This window comes from Panulirus ornatus, chromosome 30, assembly GCF_036320965.1.
Source record: "Panulirus ornatus isolate Po-2019 chromosome 30, ASM3632096v1, whole genome shotgun sequence".
Lineage (NCBI taxonomy): Eukaryota > Metazoa > Arthropoda > Malacostraca > Decapoda > Palinuridae > Panulirus > Panulirus ornatus.
Genome location: NC_092253.1, coordinates 19,661,152 through 19,675,270, shown reverse-complemented (window position 1 = coordinate 19,675,270; position 14,119 = coordinate 19,661,152). Strand labels below are relative to the sequence as shown.

At 46.4% G+C, this 14,119-nt stretch overlaps 1 protein-coding gene across 1 annotated transcript in view; it reads left to right on the top strand.

Annotated features, from left to right (window-relative positions):
• The first annotated feature begins 380 nt into the window (after nucleotides 1-380).
• LOC139758442 (uncharacterized) overlaps nucleotides 381-14,119 on the top strand; it is a 76,515-nt gene continuing 62,776 nt past the window's right edge. The window contains exon 1 of the mRNA XM_071679863.1: nucleotides 381-547. Coding sequence (XP_071535964.1) covers nucleotides 475-547 — 73 coding nt within the window. The 5' untranslated portion in view covers nucleotides 381-474. The remainder of the gene's footprint in view (nucleotides 548-14,119) is intronic.

Sequence of the window (14,119 nt, the reverse complement as noted above, 5' to 3'; positions counted from 1 at the left end):
TCCAGAAGTCAAAAAGACTTTTCTTCAGTCAAAGAAAATCCGGTTTTCTACAGCATTTGGAATATAGCAATACTGGCTTTTGTTTGTTACCTGAAGTTGTCTAAACGGCAACGTGATTTGTGAATAGTATTAATGCTGTCCTGTTATTGATTCTTACATCACCCCACTATTAATCCATCACGTATTTATGTGAACAAAAGCATGCTTCACCCACACATAACATGATTAATGAAGCCTTGCTTGGATAAATGCAGAACTAAGTTTGACATTTGGAGGTGGCGCGCAGGGGCTTGCCTGTGGTCGGCCAATAACATACGGTCCCGCGCTTTCAAGACTCCACCTCCTGCGCAACGGCTAGTGCGCACCCCACGTGCTTCAGCTGTCAGACCAGCGACGACGCGCGGGAAACTGACCGTGTAGAGACGTTCACAGTTTTCTTTGGAATTTAGTGCCTCTTAGAGACAACGTTACAAAATGGCCATGGACGAAGGTGTAATTGATGCTGTAGTGATCAAAGAAGAGGTAGTCTTTGATTCTTTCGAAATTGGTAAGTAGGAATCTTCTCATTTTTGTTGCCAAGAGGATATACTACGCAGATCCCTGCACGTGGGACATAATATCTTTTGTGACTGTGGTGGTATACGCCGAATTCACGTATCATTTAATATCTGTACGTACCATGGAACGAAATATTGTGTGTTATCAGGTAAAGTTAGTGAAATGAGTGCCAATAAAGAACGGTAGAAATTAGTCCTGTCAACAAACGTCAAAAGCGCGCGGGCCCTCATCTCCCATCCCCACTTCTCCCCCTTCACCCCCACAGGGATCTTAAAAGTTGCTATGTAATGGCATTTCATATCCTGCTTAGCATATAACTCTGGCTTGATTGTTTCTTGTCATATTAGTTCGGCCTTAACCGTATAGTGTTTTTAGGCTAAGAGGAATGTTCTTGGAATGGATGAAAGGTTAAGACGGCCGTTTCTAAGAGCCTGGAGGAGATGGGGTGTGAGGGGGTCCTGGTGGGGGAGCCAGAGTGAAGGCCGCACGTGCTCCGAAACCCCAACTAACATCCGCGTTAAATAGTAAACTTTTTTGCTTTCCCTTTTCTTTGATGGTGATCACTTTCAAACTGGTTTCTCTAGCAGCGTTAAATTTTATAAGGTACACCAATGTGGGACTCAGAATGGAGGGGTTCGTATTGAATAAGATTTTGAGCGAGTGTGGCTGGTGCACTTGGCAACTATGGCGTGGAGATGACAGTTGTTCGCTAGAAGTGCACGTAAACAAGACAGCGTTACATAAACACCATTGTATACACTGCTTCACCTTACGTCCTCAAGCGTTGCTGGTGATGTTGCAAGTATTTCACCACATTTCACTCTCTTATACAGTGTGATATAATCACTGGAGGAGGACATTTTTACTTAAGCAAGGGCCAGGTGCCCTGTAGCAACAGCCTGCTCCTTCCACTTCTGATCTGTCAAATGCACCTGGCTGGCGCTGTCATATTTGACGTTTACACTATCCACTACCTTTCGGTGGTCTGAATCAGCTGGCATACTGTCCTGTGAGAAACTTAGAGCTATAGCCACAGCAGCGTGCCAAGTGCTGGGCAATAAGATGGTTATCAAATTCAGGTATCGCCAAGAGAGGCAAAGGTCAAATGCAGCGCCACAATTCTGTTAGAATAGAAAAACAAAACATGTTAGACGATAAAAGTTCCACCATCCTAAGTGCTTTGAACTCGCTCTCTTGTGAAGGAAGAACAAGTATATGCTTAATCGTGTTGATGGTATCCTTGTATGACAGGGAACTGAAAATGCTGAGAAAAAAAAAAAAAAACTGAAAATATAAAAGAACTGGTCGAAGACTAAGAACTTCAAGTGGTCACCTTGAAGTTAAGGTCACTGAACCCCACCGTAAGCATAGCGACCTTGAAACCCAAACTGAAGAGAGACAAGTGACTCTCGAATTTCAGCCTCAAGTGACATGGAACACTGTACCACCATTGGTTGCTTAGCGATGAAGGATGATTTGATTATAAGCGAAAAATTTTGATTCCTGATTGAATTGCAGATCAAAAGACGTAGGTGTTGGTAACGCCCTGACTATGTGGGAGATCCTTGTATTATTATTATTATGTGTGAATGAACCTGAAGCTTCAGATGCGTGAAAGCGAATCGCTAGTTTCCGGAGTAACTGATAATGCAGTGTGAGGCAGGTAAGGAAAGCTGATGGAAAGTGTTCTGCAGTGCTTTGTTTACGATGGTAAAATATTTGTAGAGAGAGAAACTGGAAGCAGGTGGATCCGATATCTTAATCTCCGTTAACGGTAAGTGAAGCAAACTTATAGTTCTTATAGTTAACATGGTCTCAAACGTTGACTGAATCTTATAATTCCTGGTAGATCTCTATTTTTTAGGCGACTCTTATGTTACCATGCTATATTAACTCAGAATTGTTTGCTGTGTTCATGTGTGCAGCGCTTACCTTGCTGTCTCGCTATGTACATACTTTGTAGCGGCCACACCGCCGGCTGTTTGTGTGTTAATGAACCAGACCTATTTTTTGGCAGAAGGTGCCTTAAATTATTTTTATTTACATTTATGATTTGAGTTGTTGTATTTACTGGGATTTTAATGATTCTGTGATTTGTACTTTTATTTCAGTGCTTCAGCCAGCTTACCCACGGCTCCTTGATCTTGTTTATTTATGTTCCTGTTTAAGCTGTTTACTCTTGTTTATTCCTATTCATGTCGTCAGTGTCAGCACACATGTAGCTTTTTTTTTTATCCTGGTTACTACTCACTGCATTTCACTAATAACTGTTATCTCAATAATTCTCTCATTCATTTTAAGCATGTTCACAAAAGACTTTCTTCACCATCAGAGATATACAAAGTTAACTGGAAGATGTGTTTACCATCTCCCAGTGGGTTTTATAGATCCCAGTCAGGAAAAACAGCAGTGGATTACCACACTATCTCGCATTTTATCTGGAATCACAGATACTTTCGAATCGTGGAAGTCGGTCCATAGTTTTGTATAATTAAACAGGTTATGAGCTTTACGTCTTTGCGTAGTACTGCTTACGTGTGTGTGTGTGTGTGTGTGTGTGTGTGTGGGGACGTTTCGAATGAACTTAAATGAGAGAACCTATCTGGATTTACTAGATTGTCTCTCTGGAGATAATTGTGAAGCCATCCAGGACGAGCCTTTCAACTTGCACGTCACTGTGCATGGTTAAGTAGTGTCTTGAGACACACTTGTATGTGTGACACGATCCTCATTCACAGCACAGTCATGACATGCAACTCTGCCTCTAGAATCTTTATTCAGATGATGTTGGCACCCAGCCTGGCCAGTCCTGCTGGGTGACGTGCACCCACCTGGCCAGTCCTGCTGGGTGACGTGCACCCAGCCTGGCCAGTCCTGCTGGGTGACGTGCACCCAGCCTGGCCAGTCCTGCTGGGTGACGTGCACCCAGCCTGGCCAGTCCTGCTGGGTGACGTGCACCCAACCTGGCCAGTCCTGCTGGGTGACGTGCACCCAACCTGGCCAGTCCTGCTGGGTGACGTGCACCCACCTGGCCAGTCCTGCTGGGTGACGTGCACACATCCTGATGCCCATTCTTATGTAGAATGTGTGTAGAGATTCAGACGTCCTTTTGAAAAGTAGAGATGCCTTCCTCACATGAGGTGACACTGTGTGATGACCGGCGGGAGCTGTGGATGATGGTGTCATGAGTGACTCCATGAACCGTACTGTTGTTCAGCAGAGGCCGCTACTTGTGAGTCTTGTTAAAGGTTTATTTCTGTAGAATCACGTAGATGTGCTCCTTGCACACTCCTGTAGAAGGGGTGCTCCTGTTGAATCCTGTCTTAGCTGTGCTCTCGTCGAGGGCCGTAGGTGTGTGTCTGAAGTGCGTTCCTGGAAGGTGTGGTGGATGTGTTCTTTTAGTTGTGCTCGTGAGAATTTGGTCTCCATGATGCTTACGTCCTGTACTGTACCTGACGCTGTACATGTCTGCCATAAAGGAAGATACAGAAGCAAGGACCAGCCAGGCTCAGTGGTGGCCCAGCGTACAGGCAGACTCGTACATTCGACGTTTTCTTCCTGTAAACCAAAGAGCTGTACAACTTCCACCAGTGTGTGTGTGTGTGTGTGTGTGTGTGTGTGTGTGTGTGTGTGCGCGCAGGTCCTCTTATGTTCTTCCACATGTTCCCAGCCAGACCGTGCATTGAGGCATGGGTTTACGGTTGACAAGGAACCGTCCACTTCTACCGTCAGGTTGGGGGTAGCACGACACAACGCCCGTAACAGTATTATTTGATCATAATTAACACACAGGACTCTGAGAGTTCAACCTGGCACATGTTAACACCACCACAGGATCTTTTTTTAACTATATGTTGTACTCGACGCCCAGCGGGCCGTGTCCGGCTTGCTCTTAACCATAACAGTTGGGGGTTGAGGCAGCAAACCTTGCTGACGATGTTTGCTGAGAAATGGTTCTTGATTCAGTGAGACTACCCCGTGCTTGTGATGGCCTCGCCCGCCCGCCAGCCTCTCCTCTGCTCTTTACACATTGTCCCAAAATTTTGGTGGACGTTTCCGCTCTGCGATAATCTTATGATTATAGTTGGGAGGACATTCCCTTCAGCATTGGTGAGTTGTGACTCAGAATTAGCGTCGTTGTCTGCACCTGGGCCATGGGGTGTGTCGCCATGGGATGGGACAAGGGATATGTCACCCAAAATGACTTCCCCTTGGCGAGGGGCAGCGGGAGGTTGTTCAGTCCTGACTCAACAGAGACTGTGTTCTCGAGAGCTTTAGCTGACCTGACCATATCATAAGGTTCTTCTCGCCTTGCTTCCCTCATGCCAGACCCTAGTGTTACTCTCCACATTCCTCGCCAGCCTTCGTGGTCTTAGCTGTGAAAATCCCTAAAGGATGCTTATAAAGGGAAGACTATGCGGAGAAAAAAGGCAAACCTCGCTGTCTTCTTTTAAGCCATCTGGACGTGGACCACCGCTATGAAGCTGCATCATTAACCACCAAGACGGTCCAGGTTATGGATCATGTGATAACCAATACCGCTAGTTATAATCAAGTCATCTTAAGGGAGTTTAGACGTGTTTGTGTCGAGGGAGGGAAGTGTCAGGAACTGTATAGAGGTCTGGGCGACGATGGGGGGAGGGTAGATGTGAAGGGCTGTTAAGGTAGGGTCTCACACACATCCTCCCCAGTCCCACCATCCCTGCTCCCTACACGGACCCTCCCTTCTAACCACCGGGGGGAGGGGGGGGGAGGGGTTGGGTAATGTGTCCACTGGCAGCCTGGCTGGTCACCCCCCCTGGACAGGGCTGGCCGGCTGGCTGGCCCGCGGTGTACGTTATAATAACAAAACCTTTTCACAGCCATCAGTTGGTTGGTACGGATGGTTCACATGGTTGATGCCGATGGTTTACTTGGTTAGTGCGGAAGGTTCTCTTGGTTCATCACAAACCAAGGTGTTCTCAGGGCACTGGTGGCGCACCGCTGGGAACAGAAACCTGAGAATGCTACTTACTCAGATCAGAGAGGAGGTAGGCCTACGCATAAGAGGCTGAGACTATGTGAATAATGATGAATGTTGATGTCTCGACGATCATTACAACGCCAGGAATGAATATTATTCATCGAACAGATTCAGCAAGCTCTTCCCCGGTACTGGGCACTGACGACGGAGGACAGAGTCCCCACCGGTACTGGCGAGCAGCTGTGGGGTGATGAACGTAATGGTTTTGAGACATGGTGTACCTTTATCTGTGATGAGTTGGCGGCATGGTTGGTTAGTTAGGATTCAGCATGCCCCTTGACCCGGCTGAGGCAGCATGCTGCACTGTACGGCAGGATGCTGCACGATGATGCAGGGGGCAGCATGGCAGAAATGGTGGGGAACCCTGGACCTGACAAGGCAGGAAAGGGTAGGCGGCCGGTGCCTGCTCAAGCACCCGGCAGCGCCACCAAGCACCAAAATAGCAAGCACAAGGTGACACGGCGCCCTGTCCACCCTTAGGGTCTTCTGTTATGGCAGACTTAAACATTTATTAGTTTACACAAGGAGCGATTTCCTGAGCGACCTGACACTCCTCCAAGTTGTGTGTTTCCCTCTGTCAGGTCACAGTCTGTCTGTCTGTCTGGTCTGTTGTGAGGGAGATAACTCTCCTGCATCCCTTCAGAGTTTTGTGCAGAGTGGAACCCTACCAACAACCACTGACATATATGAACAGAAAAAATTGTTCATGACATCCAGCTACCCAGGCCAGCCTCCGCCACTTCCTTACAAAGTTTACGACCAGACAGCAGACAGTGCTTGCCCTAGAAAGATTGGTGGTGTACGGCGGGAACCAGGTGTGATGTTGAGATTTGAATAACTTAGGTATTGGCACCTGATGAGGTGGATTGTCTCCGCGAAACATGTCGTGCCACATGTATAGAAAAATCAAATGTTAAATGAAATTGTATGAACTTCTACTGAAGTGCGATTTCACCATATATATATATATATATATATATATATATATATATATATATATATATATATATATATATATATATATATATATACATACACACACACACACGCTTGATTGTTTTTTCCCACGTTAGTGATGTAGCGCTAAGATCAGAAGAAACGCCTCATCCGCTGACATCCATTCTCTAGCTGTCATGTGTAATGCACCGAAACTACAGACCTTTCCTTGTCTTACCCGAGACGCTTCAGCCCATTAAGAGCACGTTGTCCCTTGTGTATCACTTCGTTCTAATTCAGTGTATGGCTTTCACGCTTTCCATCTCCTTGCACGCTCATGGCCTGATCGCTCAGAATATTTCTCACTTCATCCCTCCATCTCCCACTTGGTCTCCCCGCTCTTGTTCCCTCCATTGCGCACACATAGATTATTTGTCAACCTCTCCTCACTCTGTCTCTCTATATGTCCAAACCATTACGGGATATCCTCTTCAGCTCTCTCTGCCACACTCCTCTTGTTACAGCACTTCTCCCTCTTATTATTTACTCGATCAAACCACCTCACACCACGTATTGTCCTCAAACGTTTCATTTCCAACACATCCAACCCTCCTCCGCACATCATCTTTAGCCCATGTCGTGCTTCCACAAAGCATGGTTGGCACTTACTTGAAATAGCTGACAATTATTTACGTTCACTGGTATTTTCTAGACCAGTCAGCGCTTTTATCTAGATCCTCTCGTAATCTTAGCCTATTTTCCTCAGTTAATATGGCATTACAGATTTTTGTGTCACCTGCAAATACGGACACAGAGCCATTTAGCCCCTCGTCAATATCATTAATATAAATGATGAAAAGCATAGGGCCAGGAACAGATCCCTGGGGAACCCCACCAGTAACAGGTGACCACGGTCATGATATGATACGACGCTGCCTACTATCCCGTCATTCGGCTTCTATCCAATTTCCTATGCAACCAGTAATCCCCAAGACCTGGAGTTTATCAGTTCAGTGTGGGGGGGACTTTGTCGATTGCTTTCTGGCAGTCCAGAAATATAATATCAATTCCTTTTGTTTTGTTTTGGGTGTTTAATGATTTATGTTCAAATTCATAGGGGTTTGGAAGCCACGGTCTGTGCCTTCTAACCCCATATTGTGTATTATTAATCAGATTATTTTGTTCCTGGTAAGCTACGATTTTATTTCTAATGATCGACTTCAGAAGTTAACACATGATTGATGTAAGGGTAATAAGACGGTAACTGCCAGACATTTCATGGCTTCCTTTTTCTGAATATAGGAGTGGCGTGTGCCAGTCTCCAGTTGTGCTGGACTATTCCATCCTGGAGAGATTTATTGAGGATATAGGTGAACGGTTTGGCAATTTCGTGTTTGACGTTTTTAGTTATTCGTGGATGAACACGATCAAGACCTGGAATATTATTAATCTCTCTGCCTTACGTGCATCAGGCACCGTCAAGGCGACTACACCAAAAACATGTTTGTCCTCACATCAGCCTTGTCTCCACACACTCCTCAGTGCACCTAAGCTGTCCGTCTTCACCCATCAGTTTGCTTACTTCAGCTTTCATGATTCCATCAGTTGCCACGTCCACTTTCAGGTATTTAAAACATTCCTCTTCCCCCGGTCACTGTTGTAGCCATTTTTTTTTTTTTTTATGTTAGAGTCTGTAGTCACGAACAAGTCCACATCAAGGGCGGACTTTGATTGAAACAGAAAGGTTAATGAAAGGGGAAAAAAAAGAGAAAGGAAATTATGTACGAGTTTTGGAGGAAGTGAAACTTTTTTTTTTTTTGTTCCAGTCCATAGTTGTTGGGAAAGACATGAGGTGAGTGGAGAGTTCCAGAGCTGCGACGTGTAGGGAAGGAGACAGTTATCACAACGGCTCACGCTCGAGTTGTTCACGTTCACACAGTAATCATGTGAAGCAGCAGCTTGCAGGGTATTGCGTAGTGTATCTATTGGTGGAGGCACACAAACAACCAGCTCTCGGGAGTAAAATCCAAAGTAATACCTGCCGAAGAGAGAAAGTAAACCAGCACTGAGGCCTAGGGCAAGGGGGGGATCAAGTTTGGAAGTTAGCCTGGGACAGTTTATAAATCGGACCGCTTACGGCTCAACTGTCTAATAAGGCTACTGAGCTGGAACTACCCCTAGATGTTAGAGCAGTACTCTATACAAGGACAGATCCGTCTCTTGTGTAATTGGAGCAACTGTTCGAAAGAAAAGAAATTTCGACGTCTGAACAGGACTCAAAGGAGAGAGGAAACTGAGGAAATTTTGATAAAGGTATGGTCAGACACTGAGTGTTGGAGGCATTGAACTTGTTGAATGATTCGTTCATCAACGCCAGATCCTTGTTAACGTTTCTCCCACGTAACTTCAGTGTACTTGAATCACTTGGATCCAGTCGCTGGACCTCTTCAGCTGTTTCCTTTTATTGCGGCAGTTCTTATAGGATGCAGTGTACGATAGATTCGTCAGTCTTACGTCAAATGTCGTAAATCACTACTTAAGTATATACCTATCACTACTTATGTATATACCTATCACTTCTTATGTATATACCTGTCACTACTTATGTATATACCTATCACTTCTTATGTATATACCTGTCACTACTTATGTATATACCTATCACTACGTATGTATATACCTATCACTACTTATGTATATACCTGTCACTACTTATGTATATACCTATCACTTCTTATGTATATACCTATCACTACTTATGTATATACCTATCATTACTTGTGTATATATCGGTCAATTTTCAGCTCACAACTCCACAAGGTTGTTAACCATTTTCGTTCACACTGGGTACCCCATGCCTCCAGTCACACCGTCAGCTTCCACACCAGCCACTCCTGTATTCAGTCACCTCCCACTAACACTCGATCCCTCGCATTAGAAATGCTGGCGTACTCGCTCAGCTCCTCCCAGAACATTCACCCATATTCTTCGCCCCCTCTCACCATCACCACCACCTGTCTCTCCCGTTATTCACTTTCATTTCTGCCCTCATCAGTCTGGACGTCACTTTCTTACACTTTCTCACGTTCTCGTAACTCCTCCGTTAACTTGGATGCCACTCCTTCCGTTGCTCTGCCCCTCACTCACCCCAGACTTTACCCCACGGGCATTCCCAAGCCGTTCTTCTCCCTTCCCCATGTGCTTTCTTTCACTCAGAGGTGAATCATCCAAGTTCTTCTCAAACATACGACATATTTCCTCTATCTCCTTTGGCTTACATCCACACACATTCAGACACCCTAACCTGAGTCTTCGAGGAGGATGAACACCCATCTTTTTTTTTTTTCCAAAAGAAGGAACAGAGAAGGGGGCCAAGTGAGGATATTCCCTGAAAGTCTCAGTCCTCTGTTCTTAACGCTAACGCGGGAAATGGCATATATATATATATATATATATATATATATATATATATATATATATATATATATATATATATATATATATATATATCGTGTTTAGTTCTTTAACATGGAAAAGTGCTTTTGTTCGGTTATGTGTTGACTCCGCTACGTACAGATGACTGGATTTATAAGTTAATTTAGTTCTTCTAAACACTTCCTTTAGTCTGAGCCAGGCGGTTGAGTAAGCGACCCACACGTGAAGGCCAGACATCGTGCATTCCCTGAGGTTTGGCAGACATTGTGTGTGAGCATGACAATAGCGGCTGGCCTGTGTTAGATCTTGGCTGGTAGTATAGCAAGTGCGTAAATTTCACATTAGTCCCATACATGCTCGGCCTACTCAGGTGGTGCACAATCACACTAGGTTTATGACACTCTTTCTCAGTCGTGTCAGAGTACTGGACACCTGTTTAGTAGCAGTGAGTTGAGGGGTAGAATGGCCACCCGTCGCTGATAGGGCTGAGTAGATTTGACGTATAGGGTATTAGTGAGGGGCGGGTGTATTGATGTCATCCCCTGTTAAGCTGGTGCAGGTGCTGCCCCTGACCTTCCTCAACAACACTCGTAGTGAGCCAGGGACAGAGGCTTAGGAAACCTGGGAAACATAAACATTGGACATGTTTATTTGGTTGACGGCGGGAACTGACGCTGGCTGGAGCCGCCTCTCGTATTCATCTCATGGTTGATTGCTACTGCCAGACCAACCCTGGCGAGGCTCTCTCGTTGCCTTTCTCTTCTTATCCTCCTCGCAGGAAGATGTCCGGATGTGTAATGCCTCGCCTTGTAATCTTTCATTACGAGCTCTGATATCATTAAGACTGTGAGGATGAAGCGCATATTGCGTCTCTGATGTGTGAGGGGCCGTCCATGCAGTGTGTGGTGTCAGAATTATCTTCAACCCCCGAGGAAGTTGTTGATCCGTCGTTGTTTTTCTCCTCTCGTGTTGATCATAGCTTGACGTTGACAGTGTAGATGGCCCAGCCGGTGGATATCTGAAAGTGGAAATAACCAACCAGCCGGTGCCTCACCATCGGTGATGGAAGGCGTGTCACTTCGCTGGTGCCTATATTATTATTACAGACTTTCACTCATTCTGTTAGAAGTAACGAGACGTAAACACCCAGCCCCAGATGCAAGGCCAGAAGTAATTACATCGTCACTCAGGATACAAAAGAACTTTTGTGTCCCATTCTGGGACTACCGCATGTTTTAAACCTCTAACTACGAAGGCACAACCTTGAGCAGGTCGCCACAACCTTGAGCAGGTCGGTACAATCCTTGAGACTTGCGACCCTCTGGTATGGTGGCTGGCCTTTGACTTAAACCTTAATGGTCATGTCATCATACCCAGGGATAGGACCATCTTGGTCTGGGGTAAGACCATCATGGTCTGGGGTAGGACCATCATGGTCTGGGGTAGGACCATCATGGTCTGGGGTAGGACCATCAAGGTCTGGGGTAGGACCATCATGGTCTGGGGTAGGACCATCATGGTCTGGGGTAGGACCATCAGGGTCTGGGGTAGGACCATCATGGTCTGGGATAGGACCATCAGGATCTGGGATAGGACCATCAGGGTCTGGGGTAGGACCATCATGGTCTGGGGTAGGACCGTCATGGTTTGGGATAGGACCATCATGGTCTGGGGCACGACCATCATGGTCTGGGGTAGGACCATCATGGTCTGGGGCACGACCATCATGGTCTGGGGTAGGACCATCATGGTCTGGGGTTATAAGGTGCATATGTACTCAAAATGTGGCACAAGGATCCCTTAGGATCTTGAGCGAAGCCTCACCACATGTGTGGCGATATCCCTGCTTCAGGTGGTTTGTCTCATGATCTCTTAAAGACGAGACGAAACCGTACTTCTTTTCGTCCACTGATGACGTTGCTTTCACGCCGAAAGCATCCTTTCAATCATGATGTAACCACAAGCAAACGTAGTCCGGTAACGCGAAAGTTATGGATTAAGTAACTGGAAATTTTCAGTTTCACTGGCAAAGTACTGTTCCCTGTGACGAAAAGTTGATCTATGTTTACTCCGTGTCCTGCCTCAAGATAAACAGGTTTTACGTCATGAATACCTCCCGATCTCCGTCCAGCAGCTACACTGGATATTTCCCGCTTGTGTCGCGCCTTCTGGACTTTGCTGCGGGACGTCAGGGTTCTGAGGTCGGCGATTCCTGTGTAGATACAACTAACACCCTCGGGTTCTGAGCTGCTCTTGTGTTGCAGGAAACATTGGGTGTTGGGATCACCTGGTGTAGTCAGAACCTTTGGTGTTGGGATCACTTGGTGTAGTCAGAGCCTTGGGTGTTGGGATCACCTGGTGTAGTCAGAACCTTGGGTGTTGGGATCACTTGGTGTAGTCAGAACCTTGGGTGTTGGGATCATTTGGTGTAGTCAGAACCTTGGGTGTTAGGATCACTTGGTGTAGTCAGAACCTTGGGTGTTGGGATCACTTAATGTAGTCAGAACCTTGGGTGTTGGGATCATTTGGTGTAGTCAGAACCTTGGGTGTTGGGATCACTTGGTGTAGTCAGAGCCTTGGGTGTTGGGATCACTTGGTGTAGTCAGAGCCTTGGGTGTTGGGATCACTTGGTGTAGTCAGAACCTTGGGTGTTGGGATCACTTGGTGTAGTCAGAGCCTTGGGTGTTGGGATCACTTAATGTAGTCAGAACCTTGGGTGTTGGGATCACTTGGTGTAGTCAGAGCCTTGGGTGTTGGGATCACTTGGTGTAGTCAGAACCTTGGGTGTTGGGATCATTTGGTGTAGTCAGAACCTTGGGTGTTGGGATCACTTGGTGTAGTCAGAACCTTGGGTGTTGGGATCACTTGGTGTAGTCAGAACCTTGGGTGTTGGGATCATTTGGTGTAGTCAGAACCTTGGGTGTTGGGATCACTTGGTGTAGTCAGAGCCTTAGGTGTTGGGATCACTTGGTGTAGTCAGAACCTTGGGTGTTGGGATCACTTGGTGTAGTCAGAACCTTGGGTGTTGGGATCACTTGGTGTAGTCAGAACCTTGGGTGTTGGGATCACTTGGTGCAGTCAGAACCTTGGGTGTTGGGATCACTTGGTGTAGTCAGAGCCTTGGGTGTTGGGATCACTTGGTGTAGTCAGAGCCTTGGGTGTTGGGATCACTTGGTGTAGTCAGAACCTTGGGTGTTGGGATCACTTGGTGTAGTCAGAGCCTTGGGTGTTGGGATCACTTGGTGTAGTCAGAACCTTGGGTGTTGGGATCACTTGGTGCAGTCAGAACCTTGGGTGTTGGGATCACTTGGTGTAGTCAGAGCCTTGGGTGTTGGGATCACTTGGTGTAGTCAGAACCTTGGGTGTTGGGATCATTTGGTGTAGTCAGAACCTTGGGTGTTGGGATCACTTGGTGTAGTCAGAACCTTGGGTGTTGGGATCACTTGGTGTAGTCAGAGCCTTGGGTGTTGGGATCACTTAATGTAGTCAGAACCTTGGGTGTTGGGATCACTTAGTGTAGTCAAAACCTTGGGTGTTGGGATCACTTGGTGTAGTCAGAACCTTGGGTGTTGGGATCACTTGGTGTAGTCAGAACCTTGGGTGTTGGGATCACTTGGTGTAGTCAGAACCTTGGGTGTTGGGATCACTTGGTGTAGTCAGAACCTTGGGTGTTGGGATCATTTGGTGTAGTCAGAACCTTGGGTGTTGGGATCACTTGGTGTAGTCAGAACCTTGGGTGTTGGGATCACTTGGTGTAGTCAGAACCTTGGGTGTTGGGATCATTTGGTGTAGTCAGAGCCTTGGGTGTTGGGATCACTTAATGTAGTCAGAACCTTGGGTGTTGGGATCACTTAGTGTAGTCAAAACCTTGGGTGTTGGGATCACTTGGTGTAGTCAGAACCTTGGGTGTTGGGATCACTTGGTGTAGTCAGAACCTTGGGTGTTGGGATCACTTGGTGTAGTCAGAACCTTGGGTGTTGGGATCACTTGGTGTAGTCAGAACCTTGGGTGTTGGGATCACTTGGTGTAGTCAGAACCTTGGGTGTTGGGATCACTTGGTGTAGTCAGAACCTTGGGTGTTGGGATCACTTGGTGTAGTCAGAACCTTGGGTGTTGGGATCACTTAATGTAGTCAGAACCTTGGGTGTTGGGATCACTTGGTGTAGT